Source organism: Apteryx rowi, unplaced genomic scaffold, assembly GCF_003343035.1.
Source record: "Apteryx rowi isolate R43461 unplaced genomic scaffold, aptRow1 scaffold_132, whole genome shotgun sequence".
Taxonomy (NCBI): domain Eukaryota; kingdom Metazoa; phylum Chordata; class Aves; order Apterygiformes; family Apterygidae; genus Apteryx; species Apteryx rowi.
In genome coordinates this window covers 1,079,560-1,099,482 of record NW_020447553.1, presented here as the reverse complement: position 1 = coordinate 1,099,482, position 19,923 = coordinate 1,079,560, and the positions used below count along the sequence as shown (strand labels likewise).

General features: G+C 44.5%; 1 protein-coding gene across 1 annotated transcript in view; it reads left to right on the top strand.

Annotated features, from left to right (window-relative positions):
• ANKS1A (ankyrin repeat and sterile alpha motif domain containing 1A) overlaps positions 1–19,923 on the top strand; it is a 94,498-nt gene that overhangs the window by 4,173 nt on the left and 70,402 nt on the right. The window contains exons 3-5 of the mRNA XM_026056667.1: positions 11,798–11,878; positions 12,633–12,789; positions 14,785–14,847. Coding sequence (XP_025912452.1) covers positions 11,798–11,878; positions 12,633–12,789; positions 14,785–14,847 — 301 coding nt within the window. The remainder of the gene's footprint in view (positions 1–11,797; positions 11,879–12,632; positions 12,790–14,784; positions 14,848–19,923) is intronic.

Sequence of the window (19,923 nt, the reverse complement as noted above, 5' to 3'; positions counted from 1 at the left end):
TGTGGAAACAGTGAAGTTTGATTTCAAATGAAGAGCAAGGAATGCTTACCTTAGCAATGCCACTAGTTCCAGTTCACAATTTTATGATATTATCAGCTCCAGGCTGTTTTATATGACTTCCATAATGCTGCTCAGTTTATTGAATTTCTGCAGGAATGTTTTGCTTCCTTTTGTTCGTGCTCCTCAAACTCATCTAGTCAGATTCAACAGGGGAAGATTCATTGCAAAGGTGATATTTAGTAAATCTCATTAGAAGCTTTGTAATCGTTTTGCAAATGTTGTCAATTTTCCACTTTCTCGCAGGGGTCAGTTCCCCTGTCTAGAAAAAGAAAGGCAGCTTTTTCAGCTGTAGTGCTTCAGGTTAAATTCCTAAAGCGGTGAGTGTTCGGTAGTGAGGATTTGATTCCTGAAAAATTAAGCATGCCAGTTTGAAAATGCTGTTAAGCTATGAGTGGAGACTGCATCTGAGCTTCAATCATGTGCATTAGAAGCTAGATGCAAACTCTTCTTAAAATGACTCCAGTTGAGTGTTTTCCCTTCTCTTCCCTTCTGGAATCTCCTCGATCATCCTTTACCCCCATCTTTTCCAAGTTTTGTCTTCAGTTGGTTTAAGTGCTGAAGTCCCAGGCATGGTGCTCTCGGTGAGCTGGAGGTGAGAAGGCTCCAAGGACCTATAAGTGATGCCAGTTTACTGTTAATTTCCCTTCTTTTCCCTTCCCCTGCCAACACGCTGCCCTTGGACAGTGCACGGAGAGGGAGATGCTGCCCAGACTGTAGACTGCAGAAACCAAAGCTCCTAGCCATTCACTCCAGACACGCTGATGCCTTTTCCCTGTCTTGATGGTTGAATTTTTTGCACTTCTTTCAGAAAAGCTTTGTTCAGATCCGGCCCTCTGTTGCCTGCAGTCAGTGCCAGCACGTGGAGCCCATGTTGTACGTGAACTCTGCTCCGTTGCATGTAATCAGCTGGAAATGCTCCAGTGATGGGAGCAGATTGCAGAGCAAGTGCCTGTAATGGCTTTAAGAATAAAGGGCAGCATATGCACTCAAAGCAGGCCTGACTCCCCCCCCGCAGCTCTTTATTTTGCATCCTGCTCAGAGCCGTTCTTTGTAGCATAACACACACAAGTGACCCATCCTCTCCCATGTCATAACGCTCCGGGTGACAGAGCCTGCTGTCACCCCCCCCACCATACATTAAGTTTAAAGAAATGTGTTTCCGTTGCCAGGAGCCATCTGTAAGGGGAGAGCTGCCCTCTTCCTAGTGGGGAATTTTAGCTTGGACGGGCCTTTTTTTCCTGTTAGCGATGCCAGCCCTAGCTTGCTCGGCTCTGGCATGAGTCTGCAGTCCCAGAGGTTACGCGTGTGGTGGTGGCAGGTCTCGCGCCATTGAGCCGGGTTTCGCAACTCAAAGCATCCTCCTTCTGGAAGTGAGGAGCAGGAATAGGCAGGGGGGGTTGGGGCAAAATATCTCGGATTACCTTCCGCACCGTTCCTGAACTGATCCTTCAGAAGGCTGCTGATACTTTGGGAGCTTGTGCAGATTCGCTGTTGTCTGTTCAAGCAGTTGCCATATTTTGGTAGTGATTCTGCTGTATTTATAAAGCAGAGAGAATTTGGCTAGTAGAGCTTCGGTTGCACGGTATAGCTGCGCTGGTCGAAAGGCCGGCTTTTGCCCAGCCTGCCGTTAACCTCACCCAGCTGTCGGAGTTGTCTGTTGGTGTTGGGTAATCGGGTAGTTGCAGGCTGTATCTGCTCGCAATCTTTGTTCTTAACTGTTGCTTCAGAGCAAAGAGGAGTCGGCAGGGTGGGAGCTCGGGGGCTCTTGCTGCGCTCGTGCAGAGGGGGGAACTTACCTCGTTAAGCTCTTTGGCTCTGCTTCACCCGACAGGATGTAGGGAAGGGGTTGGGGTTTCTTCCCTTAGCGCTTAGCATCGTAGCGTTTGTGCTGCGCACGCGAAGCTGGTGCTGCCAAGCAATGGGCCAGTGCTGAATAAACACCAAGGCTTTCACAACAGAAGAGCTCGAAGCCTTCTGGTCTGCTCCTGCCACTGGAGAGGGAAGGGAAGGTGTACGGGCGGGGGAAATGGCTTGTCCTGCTGCTCAGACTTTGCACGGCAGCAGTGTCCCCCGGTAGCTGCTTTTCCAGTGTGTGTACGATCAGCTCTGGTTTTGCTTGTGGGTATTAACACATCCCTTCCACACCTGCTTCATTTAAAGTGCAATAGGATTAAGTCTTTTAATCTGGTTGTCCTGTATATTTGGTACCATAGTTTAACGCTCTTAGTAATATGCAAAGTACTCTGCTAGAGGGAAGGGTAGGGATAAACATGAGTCTTAAACGAGGTGGTAGCCGTAACTGTAAGCTATTCCTTCACCTTTTGAATGGTTCAGTGTGTCAGTTCCACATCTTTGTTAAATGTGATAGAAGGTAAATTGGAAGTCGTGTAATTCCTGCAAGTCAAATGCATCTTCCTCCTTCTGGTGCATTGAAGAGAATGTCTTTAAATGGATTTCTTGCAGAAGGTTAGATGTGTTCCACGGCTGGAAATATGCTGGATTTCAGTGTGAAGGGAGGCAGTGAGGAGTCGCTCGTTTATTGACTTTGAGTGAAAAAGGCAGAGAAGGAGCATTTCAGAAATGAATGCTTTTAAGCCTGTCCTCCAAACGCTTGAATGTTGATGTGTAGGATGCGTGTAGTGCTTTGGGGGAGGTGCAGATACCAATTAAACAGCAGCAGAACCACTTTCTTGCTTGCGCTTTGACTAAAGCGGTCCCTGGAGACCAATGGGAAAGGAACCAAGCGGGCGAGTGGCCAGAATCCCTTAAGGGTCCTGGTGCAAATGGATGCAGCCGTCAGTGTTTGGAGTCGAGCGGCAGTGCTGGTTCCTTGAGGATTCAGCCGGTGGTCGCCCTGATGCTTTCGTTCTTGGTGCATGTTCTCGGAGGAGGTTTGCTTCCTCGGCTTTGTTTGTCAAAGCACATATTCCCACCACAGCCTCTTCTGAATGCACGGATCCTCCTCTCTTGGGAAGATTCAGCTTTACATCCCACTGGTGGAAACTGGGCGGTGTGACAACTTTGCTCAAAAGGAAGTTATGTTTTTCTCATGTGCCAAACCTACTACTTCTGGCCAAAGTTTTGAAAGGAAAGAAATTCAGATGTGTGTAGGAGATCAAAAAAGTCATTTTTCAACTCTCATAAGAACTCAGCCCTAAGTTTTCTTGGTTATGGTAGCAGTACAGGGCTGTGCTAAGGTTTCTGCTTCCATCCGCTTTCTCTTTCCTACCTGACAAGTAGTTGAGATGGGAAACTCGGTCTAATGCTCTCATGGCTTTATTTAAATATCCATGGGTTTTCCTGTTTAATGTGGTGGCGGAGTTTGAGTCTCATACTTTCACTTAACTGTCCCTCTTCCAAGTTTGGGTGGCAGGAAAGCTTGGGTGGTTATTTACATTAAAAGCTGCTGATGTGAACTTAAGATTYGCTGATGTTGTCAAGCACATCTTCATTAAGATCTTGATCTAAACTAATCTAAATCTGGAAACTGTTGAAGGAGAAAGTCCCCTGAGAAGTAGGAGTTGGTACTGCAACTACTAGATTAGATGGAAGTGTACTTTGCCACCTGGAACTGCTTGTCGCAAGCAAGCAGACCTATCTGTGAGARTTAAAGGGAGTTTTGCGGGTGCAGCTGTTGAAACCGCATTTCCCAGCTTCCAGAGAACTTGTTTATTTTGCAGCGGCATTTGTGTAACAAGTTCTCCCTATGAATATGTCCATAAATCAGGAGGTTGCCTTTAGGTGAAGGCATTACCTGTTCAAGGAGATCTTTTTGCGTTTCAAGGTAATGCTTTCAACAGGTTTCCACCGAGTCTAGTTTTCAAGACTTCTTGGGTGTTTGTGCAAAGAAATACATGAACTAGTAAATTGTTCCTTTTTGTGCACTTGAAAGGAATTTTCTGGAAATAGCTGCCTGCAATTAGAGAGGGGAAAAGCACCTCCAGCAGGCACCAAGTTCTTTTTTGCAATGTATACTGCATGTCTTCACCTGCTCGCTCTAATTGGAAACACAATTGTCATTCCTTGATAGATTGGCTGCCTGACTCAGATCTGGTGTAAGCGTCCCTTTCTGTAAGGAAAGAAGGTATGTTCTGACAGCGTGGAAAAACGGAGCTAGTAAGGTGTCTTGTTGCTGCCRTGTAAATCTCTGAAAGTGGTTTTGTTACCTCTGCACTTGAGTCCTGCTTTGCATGGGCTGACACAACATTAATCCTGTAGCTGCAAGATGGAGACTTCCGCTGATCACAAGAAATGAGTCATCCCCACATCAACAGTGGCTTTTCTGCAGAGAAGCTGGCATCACTTTCCTGTCTTGGAAGGAGTCTGGGATTAACATGCTTTCTCTGCTGGTTGGGGAACGATGCTTGCCAGCCTTCTGCGTTTAGGTCCAGCAGTCTCTGAGCGGCTGCAYGTTTAATGCATGTTCCTCTTGACTTTGACTTTAACCTATGCACTGTTCTCAAGTATCCGGATTTCCTGGAATAGTGTGCTCAAATCCCAGTAGGATGAATTTGTCTGCTCTGGCAGTTTGATTCTTTTAATGTTTGAAAACTAGATGCTTTACACAGATGTTTATGATCACAATGTTCTTCCCTTATAGGTATTGCTCTCCCACTCCTGTGTGGTAATTGCTGAGCAGACTTCTGCTTCGCAGCCTTGAACTAACTGCATTTCAGTAGTGATTTCGCATATCCGAGGTGGAATTTGGGTGCCGTTTCTCCGCAACATTTCCAGCAGCTTTAGGAACACGCTCTGCTCTAGCTTCCCTGTTTCCTTCAGTCTGAACAGCTGTTGGCCCTCAGTCCCCCTGAGGTCCTGCAGGCTGGGTGACCTGTGGATTGCATCCTTGCTGCCAGTTCTTCTTGCAGATGTTTTCCCCAAGTCCAAAGGCGCTTAAGAGAAGCTCGCATGGTATTACTTCAGATTACGCTTCCTCCCTTTCCCACTGCCTGTTCAATACTTTTACTCATCTCTTTCACTTAAGCGTATGAAGTCGCGTTTTTAGCTTTGTCTCTCAATTGACCAGAAGAAAACTTTGGGAACTGTTGCAAAAACCAAAATGAAACAATCTTTACCTCTCCCCTCCAAACCCTTGCCCTTTAACAGAGCTCTTCCCCTTTGGGTCTCTTGATTGCTGGCAGGTAATTACTGTATTTTGTTGTGAAGAACTTGGCAACATCATCGTGTTTGAAGTGCTAAATAAATGTGAGTTATTGCATGTTTCTTTTCTGATAGAAAAATGGAGGCAGTAATTTTAGTGGGAGAATATTATATACACCAAATGCTTCCTGTGCAGGACTGGAATGTTAAGTGAGACTTCTGCATGCATTTAAAATGCCGGGATTCTCTGCAATGCATTATATAATTATGCTGTGTATTAAATGGCCACCCACATTTTCTATACTGTCTGAATTGTTTTTGTAATTGATAAGACGCTGCAGCTGTAAAATGACAATGCCAAGCTCTTAAATATTGTGCTTTTAGTGCTAACTCTGCTGCAGTTAATGGAAAATGTTAATGAAGGCAAAAAGCACATTTCTGTCTAGTGTTTTACAATAAGCTGAAAGCAGCAGTCAAAATTAAGCTCCCATTGAGCTATGTGCTTTACAAATGCGTTAGACCTGGGCAGCATAGGGCACATGCATAGGTTGTGAGCAAACCTCATGTTCCTCAGTTCGTTGGGTGGGGAAGGATTGAGTTAGGAAGGAATCTGCCGAACGGAAGGAAAAAGGGGCCATAGAAGGAGTAAGAGGGTGACAGTGTGGAGGAGAATATAGGAAGAGGGCAGCCAAAGAGTTTTGGGTGGGGAGCAATCATTCCAAGTGGGTGCTTCCTCTGTAGCAAAGGAAATCCAGACAGAGGAGTCTTCAGTCCTCTGAAAGCCAGAGATCACTGTTGGCTTCCTCTGCAGCTTCTGCAATAGCTAGAATCTAACTGGGTTCCTCTCTCTTTCCTGAAGCCAGCCAAGAGGGATTGCTTGAGAAAGGATTGCTTGGGACCTAGTCACGTTCCCCCCCGCCCCAGGAATGCTCTGCTTTAATCTTCTCTGGTATTGCATCAGCAGTTTATTTTTGGAAAGGCTATTGTATTATCTAGTGGTTGAGGCATGCAGGAAAGGGGTCGTAGCTCTGTTCTGGCCCTGCCACGCTGTGCCTGTTCCTGTCTGTGAAATGGGCATAGCACGGCCTTTCTCGCTCCTCATAAATGTCTGAAGTGTGCTTTGAAAACCTAAAGTGTTGCACCAAGCGTTCGGGATGTTTGTATTACCCATCCTGTAAGCAGGAAATGCCAAAAGAGGGTTGTGTTAGCGTCACAGGAATTTGGCAGCAGCGTGGCTATTAATAGCAGAGATGTGTGTATTGACTTGCTTTGGGTTCTCGGGGCAATGGACTCGGAGTTAACAGGCCTCAAGCCTTAATCAGCCTTATGACAATTTGTCTCTGAGGCATTGAACTAAGGCTCAGAACATCTGGGGTYGGTTCTCAGCTTCATTAAGCTGCCTTTGCAACCTTGAGCCAAGTCACTTGTGCACTGGCTTCTTGTATCTAAAGCAGCAATAATGCTAATACTTGCATGCTTTGTCATGAATGTTGAGTCCATAAATACGTGAGGGTAGGAATGGCCTTGTGCCTTCTGCTCTGCCAACAGAAGAGTGCTGGTCCTTAAAGTCTCCAGGTGCTTCTGTAATCCAGAAGTGAAATCTGGATAAGTGAGACTGTAGATTAGCTGTTGAAAATTCATTGCTTAATGTTCTTGAAAAATCCAGTCCTTCTCTAGGTGGCTTGGCCTTGACTCTAGCCCGTTGCCTTGAATGATTTTGTGATTAAACTTGCTACAGTTCAGAAGAAATAAATGGAAAAGTAAGGGGACTATATTGTCTTGTTTAAAGAAACTGTTGGGTTTTATTGTGACCTAAAGCAACGTGCTTTATTCAGCAATTTTTACAAACAGGAAGCTTTATTTAAAAGTCTGCAGCACTTGCTGAATCATGGAGCAAGGGAAACTGAGCAGAAAAATCAGTTTGAACAGAGAAGATTTTGCAATTTTTAGGGCTTTTCTTATATCCTTAATGCCTTAGAGAGAGATGTCAGAAACATTGTTAAAGTACTACACAGTAAGTAAAAGGGAGGTGAAATCTAGGTATTCATTTGAGAAGTTTGCTTTCATAAGGAAGGCTGCTAATATAAAAGTTGGGGGGGAAAAAAAAAAGACTTTGATATATAGGGTTTTGGGGGGTTGTGGGGGAGAAAAGAAAGCAAACAGCAGTGGTAGTCGGATGGGCTCCAGACCTTTTGTGAACTTTATTGTAAACTTCTCTTTACAGCATTCTCTTTCCCTTGCAGAGATCCTTTTTTCTGTTTAATCAGAAACAGCCCAGAATCACAACATACATAGATAGCACTTGGCTTTATACTCTGCTTCTCTCAGTACCATATTTCCATTTTACAGATAAGCAAACTGAGGTCTGGAAGTAGGCTTCCCCGAGGCTACATAGCGCAGCAGGGAGCAAAGCCCTCGTGGCTTCCAGAGCTGTCGTCAGCACGTTGCAGCGGCTTGGCGCTAGGATTTCCTGCGTTTTGTTCCGTCTTGTCTATCGTYGCCAAAGGCGGGTCTTTCATACCGCCCCGTTCTGAATTACTTCCCCTCTTGTAAAATCAGGGCAACAGGTCTGTAAGTAAGTATTGTTAAGATGAAATGATGCCGGCTTCGCCACCACATGATCTCTCAGCTCCAGAAATAAGTGCTCAGCTCTTCTTCTTGGTTCATTTCTCATCTGCAAGCCTCTGGAGGTGATATGCTCCACGAGGCGAGGCAGGCCTTGTGCCTCCGTGTCTGTGCCTTAGCACAGCGGGAGCGTAGGGGCTTGAAGGAGAAACCCCTCCAAAAGGATTTGAGCCTGCTGAGCTGCTCTGTATCGCTGGTTTCCCTATGGTAACTTTTGTGTCTCCATAGAACCAACTTTATTCTTAACGTATAGTTTTTATTGTTCTCGATGTTGTAAAATGTGCTGGACTGGGCTGGAACCAAGAGGAGTTGGGCACTCTTCCTTATTTATTTGTCCTAATAAAAGTTCCCAAAATGGGGCTGCTTGAGCAGGATTTCACAGAGAACTCGCCCAGGTGTTTGTGAGCCTGACAGCTCAAAGATTTCAAATGCCTGTGGGACCAAAATCATTTGCAAGAAGACTGGAGACATTTTGGCTATAAGAAGAGCAAATCTGTCCTGCTTCATGCGGGGGTTCTTGGAGGAGCTGTTTCTCAGTTTCCAGTTGGTTTTGTCACTATCAGTTCTCAAAACGTTTTCTCTACCGAGTTTAGGGTGTCTTCCTTTAAATATTAAACCCATTCCTTGAAGGAGCATTTTGGAGATCCGTACAGTTTGAAAGTGCTGGAGACTGATTCAAGAATGAAGGCTGGTGAGGAGGGTGGCAAGTGGCTTTCTCTGCTTTTGAGCCTTGAAGGCTCTCGATGAATTTTTCTAGACAGTTGGGCCCTAGCCAAGAGCTCTTGCAGGGAGTGGAGATRCGCTTCTGACGTGTCTATGGGCTTGCCCCATGCTGGGGAACAGCTCCACGTTAGCGGTGTGATGAGTTCCTGACGCTAGCGGAGCCTTCTCACTAGAGCAGTTTTCTTGCTAAGTTCCCCTGGACTTAAACCTCTAAAGTTTCCTTTCTGGCCCCAAAAGACCTGACACTTTTCACTTCAGAAGGTCTAATTTTAACCCCAGAGTGTCCAGCTCTTCTCCAAAAGTGATCTGTGGGGCTTTCCTCATATTTTCAAGCAGAGCTTGGGCTTTGTTTCAAACAGTTCTGCCACCGTTTCTACAGATAAGGCCTGGGATGTTGTTCAAATTATTCTCCTGTGGCTGCGCCAGGCGCTGCAAATAGTTCTCTAGAGGAATTGCAGTGTCTTTCAAGAGTAACATTCCCATGCTAGTTTTTTTTCCAACTCCTAGTTTTTGCAGACTATGGTAGAGCAATTTTCCTGTGTTTAGATCTGTAATGAGAAGCTGGGGACCTTATCGTAGTCTGTCACTTCGATGCTATGCACTGCATAAATAAAAATGGGCTGAAGTATTTGGCTTCTGTTAAATCCGAAGAACTTTATGGCCTTCCTAACTGTAAGGACTGGAGAGGAAGAGGTGGGAAGAGACTGATGGACTTCCACTGCAATCCTGACATCTAAATAGAAATAGATTCTTGGATCCTTTGATTCCTTCAGTCTGAACTTCTGGGTGATATGACCTTTCTTTGATAAAAGCTTTCTCTATTTGCAAGAAGAAAAGGGGTGTCAGGGACACAACTTTTTTTTTTTTTTTAATGTCTTGAAATCCTAGCAGTTACAGTAGATTTTTGCAGTAGCAAAAGGTCCCTCTTAAACTCCAGCTTTTCTCCTCCCCTGATCCCTATGGAGCGAGCTCTGTATTTTACTCTAAAGCATTAACCAGAAGAGTCTTATGCAAGGGTGTTTTTCTCGCAGGGAGACTGCTCTGGTGGGAAACGGAAATCTTGTGCTACTGTCCCCATTTTTGCTGCCAACCAGTTGGATCGCTTTGAGCAAGTGACTTGGTTTATGCCAGTTATGCTGTTAATCTTGGTTTTCCTTCCTTATTTCATAAATATATCTTTCAGCTGAAGTTATATTAAATGGTGCTGTTTTTCATATGTGCACCCTGTAATTTTTTTGAGCTCAGCAACAAAATACTGCTCTGTTCAGCATGTAAAACGGTCAAACTCTCTGGCTTTGGTCAAGCTATAGCAGCCTGTGCAAGGGGAGGTGCGGATGCAGTATTTATAACTGATCAAGACTACAGACAAGTCTTTCTGGCACTRCTTTTAACCATTAGTTGCCACATTAAATCCAGCAGTAAATTGTTTGGGCAACCACACTGGATGAACCCACTGCCAAAAAATAAACCAGAGCCTGAGAATTGCTCAGGTCCCCTTCGTGCTTCAGGCCTGTTGCAGCTGGGTAGGTTTTTTGTTGTTGTTATTGTTTTTTGTGTATTTGGTGTCTTGTGTATCTTCAGGGCATGGCTTAGGTCATCATCCTGCAAATGATGCTAGTGGCACTTGAAATGCCTTGCTCACATACATGGATTGGCCATTTGTTGCCGGTAGTACGTGGTGTGGTGGCAGTGCAGGAATGCCTCTGGTTAAGCCTTCTGATCCTTTGCAAGCTGGTTTTTGTGGCTTTCTTCCCTGTCTTCTTGGCTGAATTTCCCCTTAGCTCCGTCTCCTGTTGTGGAGCTTGCATCTGTCTTTGGACTCCAAAGCCTTTTATAAAGGTGTGCTGCATCAGGAGTCTCTTGGAGGACAGAAATTTGCCTCCCCATTTCAATGAGAGCTCCTGAAGTCCACCTGAAACGTGTTTGAGAGTAAAGTGCATTGCTTAGTTTGCTTCTGAATTTGCACTTGGTCTGCCTAAGATTTCTGTTGGTTTGGTGCCTCTCCTGCTGCTTTTATACACGGCAGCAGAGTTTTCTGGCTAGCAGCCCTCTAGTAATGACTGTTATTTTAGAAAACCTAATAACTGCTCAGGCTGCCTCGGTATCGTACAATGAGTCGTAGTGATTACATGCTGGGGAGGAAATGAAATGATCAGGAAAGGCCTGCTTCATAAAAAAGCAACAGTTGACTTTATTCTAAGCCAATTAAATTGGGGATTAGAGGGGGCTGTTACATTCTACCCCTAGTTTAAAAACAAAACAAAGCAGGAGAACATGCTCTGTTAGGAGAAGCGCCGTTGTCTAGGGTTGTAATAAATCCGATATAGTTCTTGAGAGTCTCAAGTTTAAAACAGGCCAGTGTGCAAAGAGTGATGGGTTGTAATAGAGGGCTGTGTTCAGGAAAGGTGAAAGGCTTCAGATTTCCTTGGAAGAACGTGTTGATTTGAATTCCTGTGCCCTTTCTGGAAGATGGTGGTGGCACTGGTGAGGGGTGCCAGACCTGGCAGCCATAGAAACCAAATCCCTTGAGCAGCAAAGTCGAGAGCAATGCCAGCTCTTAGATGCGCAGCTCTCCACTGTTTTAAATGGGACACCTTGAAGCGGTTAGAGGGAAGATTAATCCTCTACAACTCACTTAAATCCTTGGTGTTAGACTTTTGAACAAGGGAGGGAATTTAACAGTCTTCTCAAAAGTGCTCTGAGACCACCTACTTTTTCATACAGACCACTAACAGCTGTCAGATGGAAATGATTTTTGGCCAGTATAGAGTCAGTGTGGCTTCACACTGGTGACCAAGAGGGTAGACTGTGTCCCACCGTCTTCTGCTTGCACCCCTGGTGACTCTCGGCATGGGGGGAAAAGAGTTTCCCAGATCYAACAGAATCCTTCAGAGGGCTGTGAATTAGTGGTGGGTTGATGGTTTACCAGCTCTTGCTTTTGTGGTCAATGTTAATAGGCACGTGTTCCTCTGAAGATGCTTTTCGGTAAGCACATGTATGGTTGAAAGATGCCTAGTAGCAGGAGAACGYGGAAGCTCTGGTATAAGAACTTGGATGGTCCGGTCAAGCATCAAGTAGTGAATCTGTTTAATGTCTCTGCTGTGATACTAACCTCTCTCCTTAATGCAGGGCTGCGCATTACTGCTCTTACCCACAGCTGCCAGCCACTGTGAAGGTTTGCTTCCAGATAGCCAACGTGGTGCAAGAACTCTGCTGAAGCTTTTTCCCGCCGGCTGCCTGTCTGTTTGGTGTATGTCTAAGTGTTCCCTGTACGTTTTCTGTCTTGCAGCATCTGGAGAGGGCCAAATGTGAACTGCGTTGACAGTACTGGATACACTCCACTGCACCATGCTGCTTTGAATGGTCATAAGTGAGTTGCTTTACAAACCAGTTTCTATATAACTCTTTCACCAGTCTAAAGCTGTTTCCCACTGAAGTAAAAGGTGGCAGTGGTGCAAAACTACACCATCTTCAGGACAAGAAGTGAACATCAGTGCAGGGAAGCTACAGAGGCATTAGTTGCAGAATGTAGTTATACACTCTTTTTTTAATTTGGCAGAACACTGAGGCTTTCAAACACCCTTTTATTTGTGATTTGGATGAGATGTAACAAGATCTTAAAGATGGCTTCTCCAGTAACAGTCCTCTGCAGTCTGTCTGGTTTCCCATGCATTGCTGTGCATGCACTACTTATAATGTGCAAAAGCAGATTTTTATATATTTTTTTAAATAATTCTGTGGTCTTCAGAGTGGTGGATCTTGCATTTTTCACTGCTACCTAAACTACTGAGAGATTGAATAGAGTTAAAAATCTTTATTCATCTTCACTGTACTGATGCAGTTCATTTTTCACCAGAGTGGCTTGCAGATGACTTCTGTCCATGTTCAGCTGCATTAGTACAAAAATAACATAGACTGTTTCTAAGCTCATCTCAGCAGTCCTTCACTTTTTTTTTTGGGCAACATTTAATAGGAACATGTTAAAATCGCATTTCAAGATGATCCCTGAAATATTCTTCTTCAGGTGAATTTTTCGTAAAATACTATGTGATTGCCTGACTGCAGAATGTAAGCTGTGGAACAGGCACGGGATACCTCCTGGACTCGTTTCCCTTCTCTTGCAGGGATGTGGTGGAAGTTCTGCTGAGGAATGATGCACTAACCAATGTAGCAGACTGCAAAGGCTGTTACCCTCTTCACCTGGCAGCGTGGAAAGGAGATGCAGACATAGTGAAACTCCTCATCCACCAGGGACCTTCGCACACTAAAGTGAATGAGCAGGTCTGCGTATTTTTCTCTAATGTACCATTGAATCACTTTGCTAGGATGTAGAAGGACCATTTCAGCTGACTCCTGACCCTGCCCAAACTACTAGCAATTGCTATAAAGTCCTGCTTGCTAACAGGATAAGGAGGGGACTGTCCAAAGCAATACCTCCAGTTCTGGGTTAGCGGTTGAATATGACTGAGGTATATATGTTTATCTACATAAAGATATATATTATGAGAACCACTGAGCACCTAGGAAGTGGTCTCCTGCTTTCATACTGGGCTTCTAAAACTAACATGAATGGTTTTTCCTTTCAGTTGCTGAATAACTGAGAAGATTTCTAGTACTGTCAAAGGACACATTGGCTCCCTTCTTTTGGGAACTAATCAAAGCAGCTTTGTTTAGTCTTTGTTTGGCCACGCTCTCTTAGCTACTCTCCTGGCTTGTTTCTAGCACTTGCTCCAGTTAATTAATTTGTAAGTTGTAAGACAATTTTAGCTCCACTTGGCCCCAGATAAATCCCTAGCTTAATCTTAAGATATTTTCTCAATCAGGCTAGGAAAAAGTCTTGTGGATTTCTTCCTTTTGTCAACCTGATTGCTTTTGGGCTAGGATGCAGATGGATTGCTTTGTATAAAATGGCTATTCTGCCCAGTGGACACCGTCCACTGTGGAGGGCTGCCTCCCCTGTRTAACTCCTCCGGGGACATCCGCAGGTATCTCCCTGCTGTTCCAGAGAACTGCTGAAACGTGTGAGGGGCAGTGAAATTAATGCCCATCCACTTCGACAGTGGCTCCCAGGCATAAATGCTATTGCTTGAACTCGCAGAAATGTCTTTAGTTTAAGAGTTTGGATAAGAGGACTGGTCTGCTGAGCTGTGTTACTGAGCCGCTTACGACTGAGTGAGCTCGGGCAGACATGCAGTAACAGATTTGAATCGGATGCTTAGAGCTACAACAGTCCTTGGTCGTCCTGTCCTGGAGGCAGGAATACCTGTTGTCCCTGTGAATCAACTCCTAAACCACTCAGGTTATCAGCCAGGTGGAAGGGAGTAAACCAAAATAAGTTTTTCAGCCTTACGTTATTAAGGCAGACAATGTATATTTGTTCAGAAGTTAATTCACAAGTAGCTCAGATATTCCTGGCTCAAGTTTAGCAAAATCTGTCAGAAGGTCAAGCTGGATGGCTTGATTGCTCTAAATTTTTGCTGTTTAATTTTGATCTGCTCTGTATATTTTTTCAGAAGCTGAGAAGCCAGCTCCCCGAGAGGAGTCGGGTTTAGGAGTGTTAATCCTGCTTCCACCCATGCTTTGTGGGGACCAAAGTGCCATGCCTAAGCTTTTTGTTCCTCAATGTAAAATAGTTAACTTGCCTCCCAAGGCTGTTCTAAGGCTAAATGATGGCTTCTAAAGCATCATGAAATGAAAAATACTGGGGTAGTACTAATCACTACTGCCCCTCAATTTAGCAGGAGTGACTAAGAGTATGTGTTAATGCCTTTGTTTATTGCTTTCCAGTTTGGGGCTGTGCTTAATAATGATTTTGGGCACAGCTGCAGGCATTTGGTCTGCTTAAATAGATTTAAGAGGTGTAGTAAACTGTTTACAATCAATCTGATAAGAATTGACTGAGGGGCCRGAGTGTAAACTGTTCTACTGTCAGAGGAGGACAGGTGGAGGGGAAACCTTTGCAAAAGATGAAAAGCTCAGTGCAGTCCTTCCAGGTAATGTTTCATTAATGTCCCTTTAGTCGAAACCTTTTTATGTGAGAGAAGTCAGTTGAATAGCCTGTGCTGCTTGTGTTTGGAGTCTTGTAAATGAAATGCACAGTGGTTCAAGTTACAGGAATCGGCAGCTGGAATGGCTTCTGCTGTTAATAGCTCTTGACTGGAACAAGATGCTGTGTTCTGTCACTTCCACCCCTTGGGAGTCACCCATTGCTTTGTTGCTATATCTCACCCATTTCATTATCACATTTTTTTTCTTTTCTCCTCTTCCTTTTTGTAGAATGCTCTTGAGATCAAAGAACTCAAAAAGTACGGCCCCTTTGACCCATATATCAATGCCAAGGTGTGTACTTTGCTGTCAGCATTTCACTGCATCATTACTCCAAGCTGCACTCGCGTGCTTCCAGGTGCAATGTCATCCAATTGCAGTAATACCTGTTCAGTTCGCAGCTGCTTGGGGAAGAGTAAAATTGCAACCATTTATTTACTGTGGGTTTCTTTCTTCAAAGCAGTTATAGAAACATAATTTAAGGGAAGCTTTTCCTTACTTTCCTGGGGGCTCCTTCATTGCTTAGCCTTGTAGGACACACGGTGATGGTCAGTTTGCTTGATTTGGCTGGATGACTTCCAAAAGGTAATGTTATTTCAATTAAAATGCTMTAGGTATTGTTTCATGTGCTAATGTTGCTGATAAATGCAAAGAGAAGGAAATTTATTTTCCTGCTTAAACATGGATGCATTTTCTCTGTGGGCTGTTTGGAGTGAATTTTCATGCCTTTTCTCCTACAAAATGCATAATCCTCTATTTGTTTGAATGGACAGCTAATTCTTTTGGTGGTGGCAGGGAGAAGGGAAGGCAGTAATGTTTACACCTCCCTTCCCAAGTCCTTCATGTCCTGCTTATTGCATCAGTCTCTCTTTTTTTGATGTTAAGTCTGTTGTGTCGTCTGACCCTTCAGCCCTAGTCTCCTGTTCTTGTTTTCTTGCCTGTTTTGCTCCTCTCTGCTTTTAGTTGTYCTTAATCTACAAAAAGGCACAATGTAAGCACTTACGATGCACTGAGGCTGAGCAATTGCAGATAAAAGCAGATAAGGAAGTGTCTAGGGTCACTTGTTCTGTCTACCAGTACGTATGTGATGGTGGTTTTTCAGGCACTCACCACTTTTCATTTTTATTTAAAGTGAAGCTGCAGGCACATGATGGCATAATAGTTTGCTGTTTTATCATGAGATACTTCTGCTTTCAGCCACCACGACACAGTTGCTTCCAGCCAATTACTTTGGATGCAGCCACCCATGGCAGATTTCTGTCTCTCGGAGTTTAGTTAAAACTTCCACTCTGCTTGATCTGCAGTACCTTAAAAACACATTCAAAATTCCTGAGCTTACTAACCACTGGGAATTGAGTTTGTTTTTGCAGACTTCCTTTTCAGAAAATACTCTGGTGCATACCTTTTTAAGCATAAATATATTTACATGAAGCTCATCCTTATCTGTGATTTTGACAAAAATCCATCTGGGAATTTTATAGCAACAAATGTCTTCTGTGGAAACGTTATAATTGAGCAATTCAACCGTCTGAAAGGAGCTTTCTAAAATACTGTTGATGACTGAGTAAATCTTGCAGCATTCTAGTATTAAAGTGTTGAATGGGAAAGGCATATAAAGGTGAAGCTGAGCTAGCTTTCTTGAGGGGTTTTCTTTAGTAGGTATTCAGTTTGGGGTTTTGGCTGTAATACTTGGGTTCTGAAGGCTCTTGGGAATAAGATGAGTGTTCTTGAAATCTCTGCCTTGGTTTTAAGGAGACAGACAGACGTGGCTTATATACAAACTATTAGGTAGGGTCATGAGAAGTTCTGACCAGCTTTCCACCGGTTTCTGACCAGGTTTGATGAAGAGCATGTGGAACCATACCTATCATGCAAACCTTGATGGGTTTTTTGATAGCCTTGTTGCATGTGGGAGAACAAAAAAAGTCCAGGTGCAAAGTGGAAGGGTCCTTGCTTAGTTGGTGCTTCCAGCTTCTCAGCTCCCATGCAATTTCATTTTGAAATGATCGAAACAAGCTGTTCCATCTTTCCAAACATTTGGGGATATTTAGAAGAGGGGAAAGGCATTTATACATGCCTGGCTAAAAGTCAAATTGGTATCCTGTTAGGAAAAGCTAAGAAAGCCAGTAGCTTCTTGCCCTCCTAAAAGCTGGAGAAAGAGTTAACTTCCTGGTGTGCCCCTTTTTCAGCACCTTTTGTTAAATAGCTGAAATTAGTTAAATACAATGTGTGGTACAGGCCTGAAGGACTTCTGAAAAGCAACGGGTTTAAGCAAAAAGACGGAGGAGCAACTTTGTTTCGCTAAGTCTTGCTACCTTGGATTTGGCTATTTAATCTGTACGGAGGAGCTGACCAGTTGAGCAAATGCAAAGTAGAAAAAGCTGCCACGTAGCTGGAGGAGAAATAAACTGCACTACACAAACTACCTTTGTCTTTTTTAATTGGAAGCAAATGAATAATGCAGATTGGGTTTAAAGTGCTATAAATCTAAATGGGCTGCTGAGGAAAGTGGAAGCCTACCATCTGGAGTCTGCAAATGAAACTGGGCAGCAAACCCACCCGCAGAGCTCCCAAAAGCTTTCTGGACATATGGGGATCATTTTTCTGAAATGTATTAGTGTGTTTGGCATTGGGCACCTGTAGGAACGCAGGAGGTCTATTTATTCTTATTTTTGCTAATGGCCATGCTGTGTGAGACGCTACTGGAAACTGTGTGTGCTGCAAAGGGAGGGGGAGGGAAGGAGATGGTATAACTGATAGGACTGCTCGTGCCCATGCTTCTGGCCTGTTTTGGGCCTGAAGGTTGTGACATGTCTTGGGTGTCACCTTCTGCAGAAATTTGGATTTTGCTTAACAGGTTTTTTGCTTTCATTTTGGCCTTTCACTGTGAAACAGCAGCTTTGCAGAGTGTGTGCCAGAGGGACATCCCTGTTCTGTGCTTCAGTATCAGACATGTCACTGGACCAGCGAAATAAGTTGTGTTGTGCTTTTTTTTTTTAAAGGGCAAGTCTATCTTAGAAATGTACAAATTGAGGAAAAACCCTGAAGGAATCTCAGAAACAGGGTTGGATGGGACTTGAATCCACCTGGCCCATTTTCCCTGCCCCAAGGCAGGATCAGTTCCACCTAAACCATTCCTGACCAGCATTTGTCCAACGGGTTCTTAAAAGCCTCTGAGTGGCAGCTCCTTAATCTCCCTTGGCAGTTTATTCAAGCATTCAAATCTTTGCAATTAGAAAGATAACTTATTTAAACCAAGTCTTCCTTTCTCCAAACGAAGCCCTGTTCAGAAGGGGAGTGCAGCCACTGTCAGAGATGCTTTAATGAGCTCTAGATGCTCCGTTACAGCGTGTGACGAGGAGCTATAAGGGTTATAATATGTGGTATCTAGTTACCAGGGCTTGAAAAATTTGACGGCACCCATCTGAAGGCAGAGGCATTTGCACTGTTTCCTGTTCCATACCTTGTGGTCGGGAAGCAGGCATCGCATAAGGCCCAATTCCTCGCTCCCAGCTGTGAATTAGGAGGGTGCTACTATTCCTCCATCCCCCAAGTCCTTCTGAGCACTTTAATTTTTTTTTTTCCCCCCTAAGTTTTGAAATTTGAATCCACATGGCTTCTGGCTGCTGGAAAAGAATTTTCTTTTTCCATCTCCGATAAATATGAATATTCGAGCTCTTGTGATCATTGCTGAGGCTCCCCTCTGGTCTGCGCTTGGAGAGGCGATATGGGGAAGGGAGGCAACATGCCTTGCCTGGAACAGCTGCAGGATTTTTGGCTGCTCAAAACTCTCCCAAAATGGAGACAGATTTATGCAATAGCAGGAATTTCCAGTACTCAGTCTGTGATGGGGGAAACCCTTGCTGGAATGATTCAAGCTAGTTTATCACCTGGTGATCTTCTGTTAGAGGAGGAATACTCTGGGGATTTCATCCCGAGTGACAGAGCCCTAATCTGCCAAAGGAAAATGTGACTAAAATGAGGCAAAGATGGGGAAAATCCTCAAGAATTCTATTTTTCAAGGATTTCACATTCCCATTCCTGAGCCATCGGGCAGGTGTTCTGGGTTGCTGCATCCTTTAAAGCACCCTCAAGGGCTATGGACTCTGGGCCAGTGCAAGGTGAGAGATGGACAGGCTTGGCGGTGCAGTGCCCACCGCCGGGGCTGGCGGAGCACGAGCGGCACGTACCCTGCTGCGTCGCTTGTGGCAGGCACCCCGTGCACCAGAAGAACTRGGCTCATCTGCCCTTTCTGCAAAAAGTGACAAACTCCCCGGAGCTGCGGGAGGTGCTGCCGGTGGTGCTGAGCTGGATCGGGTCAGGCCGGGGCGGTGGGAAGGACACTGAGTGCTGCCGAGGCCCGAGGCTGGGCACCGGCTTCCCGAGGGCTCGGTCTGGATCATCGCACCACTCCGCAGTTCCCTTCCCCGGCAAATAAGAATGACGCTACGTAGGGCCCTTTCAGATGCCTCGAGAGCAGCAGGTTAAGCAGAGCGATAGGTGTCATCTCTGTAGTTCTCTATTCTCTCCCCTTTTCCACTCCCTATGTGTATTTTATGTGCAAACTTTTATTCTACAGTAACTTCTGTCCACTTGTATGTACCTTCCTTCACCATGGCTGCCTCTGCCACTCCAAGTATAGAGCCTGCTGTTTGACTTTGAACTTCTCTGCTAACAGTGATGCCGTGCTTTCCTTACCTTCTCGAAGCCCTCGTTTCTGCATGTGGCTGCTGCTGCTTCYGGCCTCTGGAGTTTTTGCTTTTATACAAGCCGCGGCTGTCGAGCCTCTCCAGAACTTCCCGCTTCCCTGACTCTTTTCACGTGGCTGAAAAATGATGCAGTCAAATACCCGATAAAAACAAACGGGAGTTTGCATGTGTGACTCTTGTGATCCCTAGAATGACTTAACGTGGTAATAGGATTAAAGTACTTGTAGCACATGGCAAATTTTGCAGCTTGTTTGTGAAAAGGTGCAAAATATTGACCTCTCCTACAACCTGGAATCCCAAAAAGTGTGTGCGCTCTCAAAGCAAAAGGGGCAAATTCAGTTCCTAGAGTAGCACTTTTAAATCTGTCAAAATAAATACGTTTCCCTTTTTAATGGGAACTATTCTTCAAATGACAAACTCTGCTGTGATTCTTTCAACTAAAGTTTGTACGGAAGTTTTTTGGGTCTATTAAATCCCTAGATAAGTATTTCCAAAGTCCTTACACTGAAATTCCTCTATGTATAGTTCACAGTAGTAAAACTAGAAACTTGAGGTGAACTTAATTTGAAGGGGAAAAAAGCCAAACCTTTTTTGAATCTGGCAATGTTCATATTTTGCACCTGAAAGTGAAATGCGTTAGGTTGCTTGTCCATAAATACTT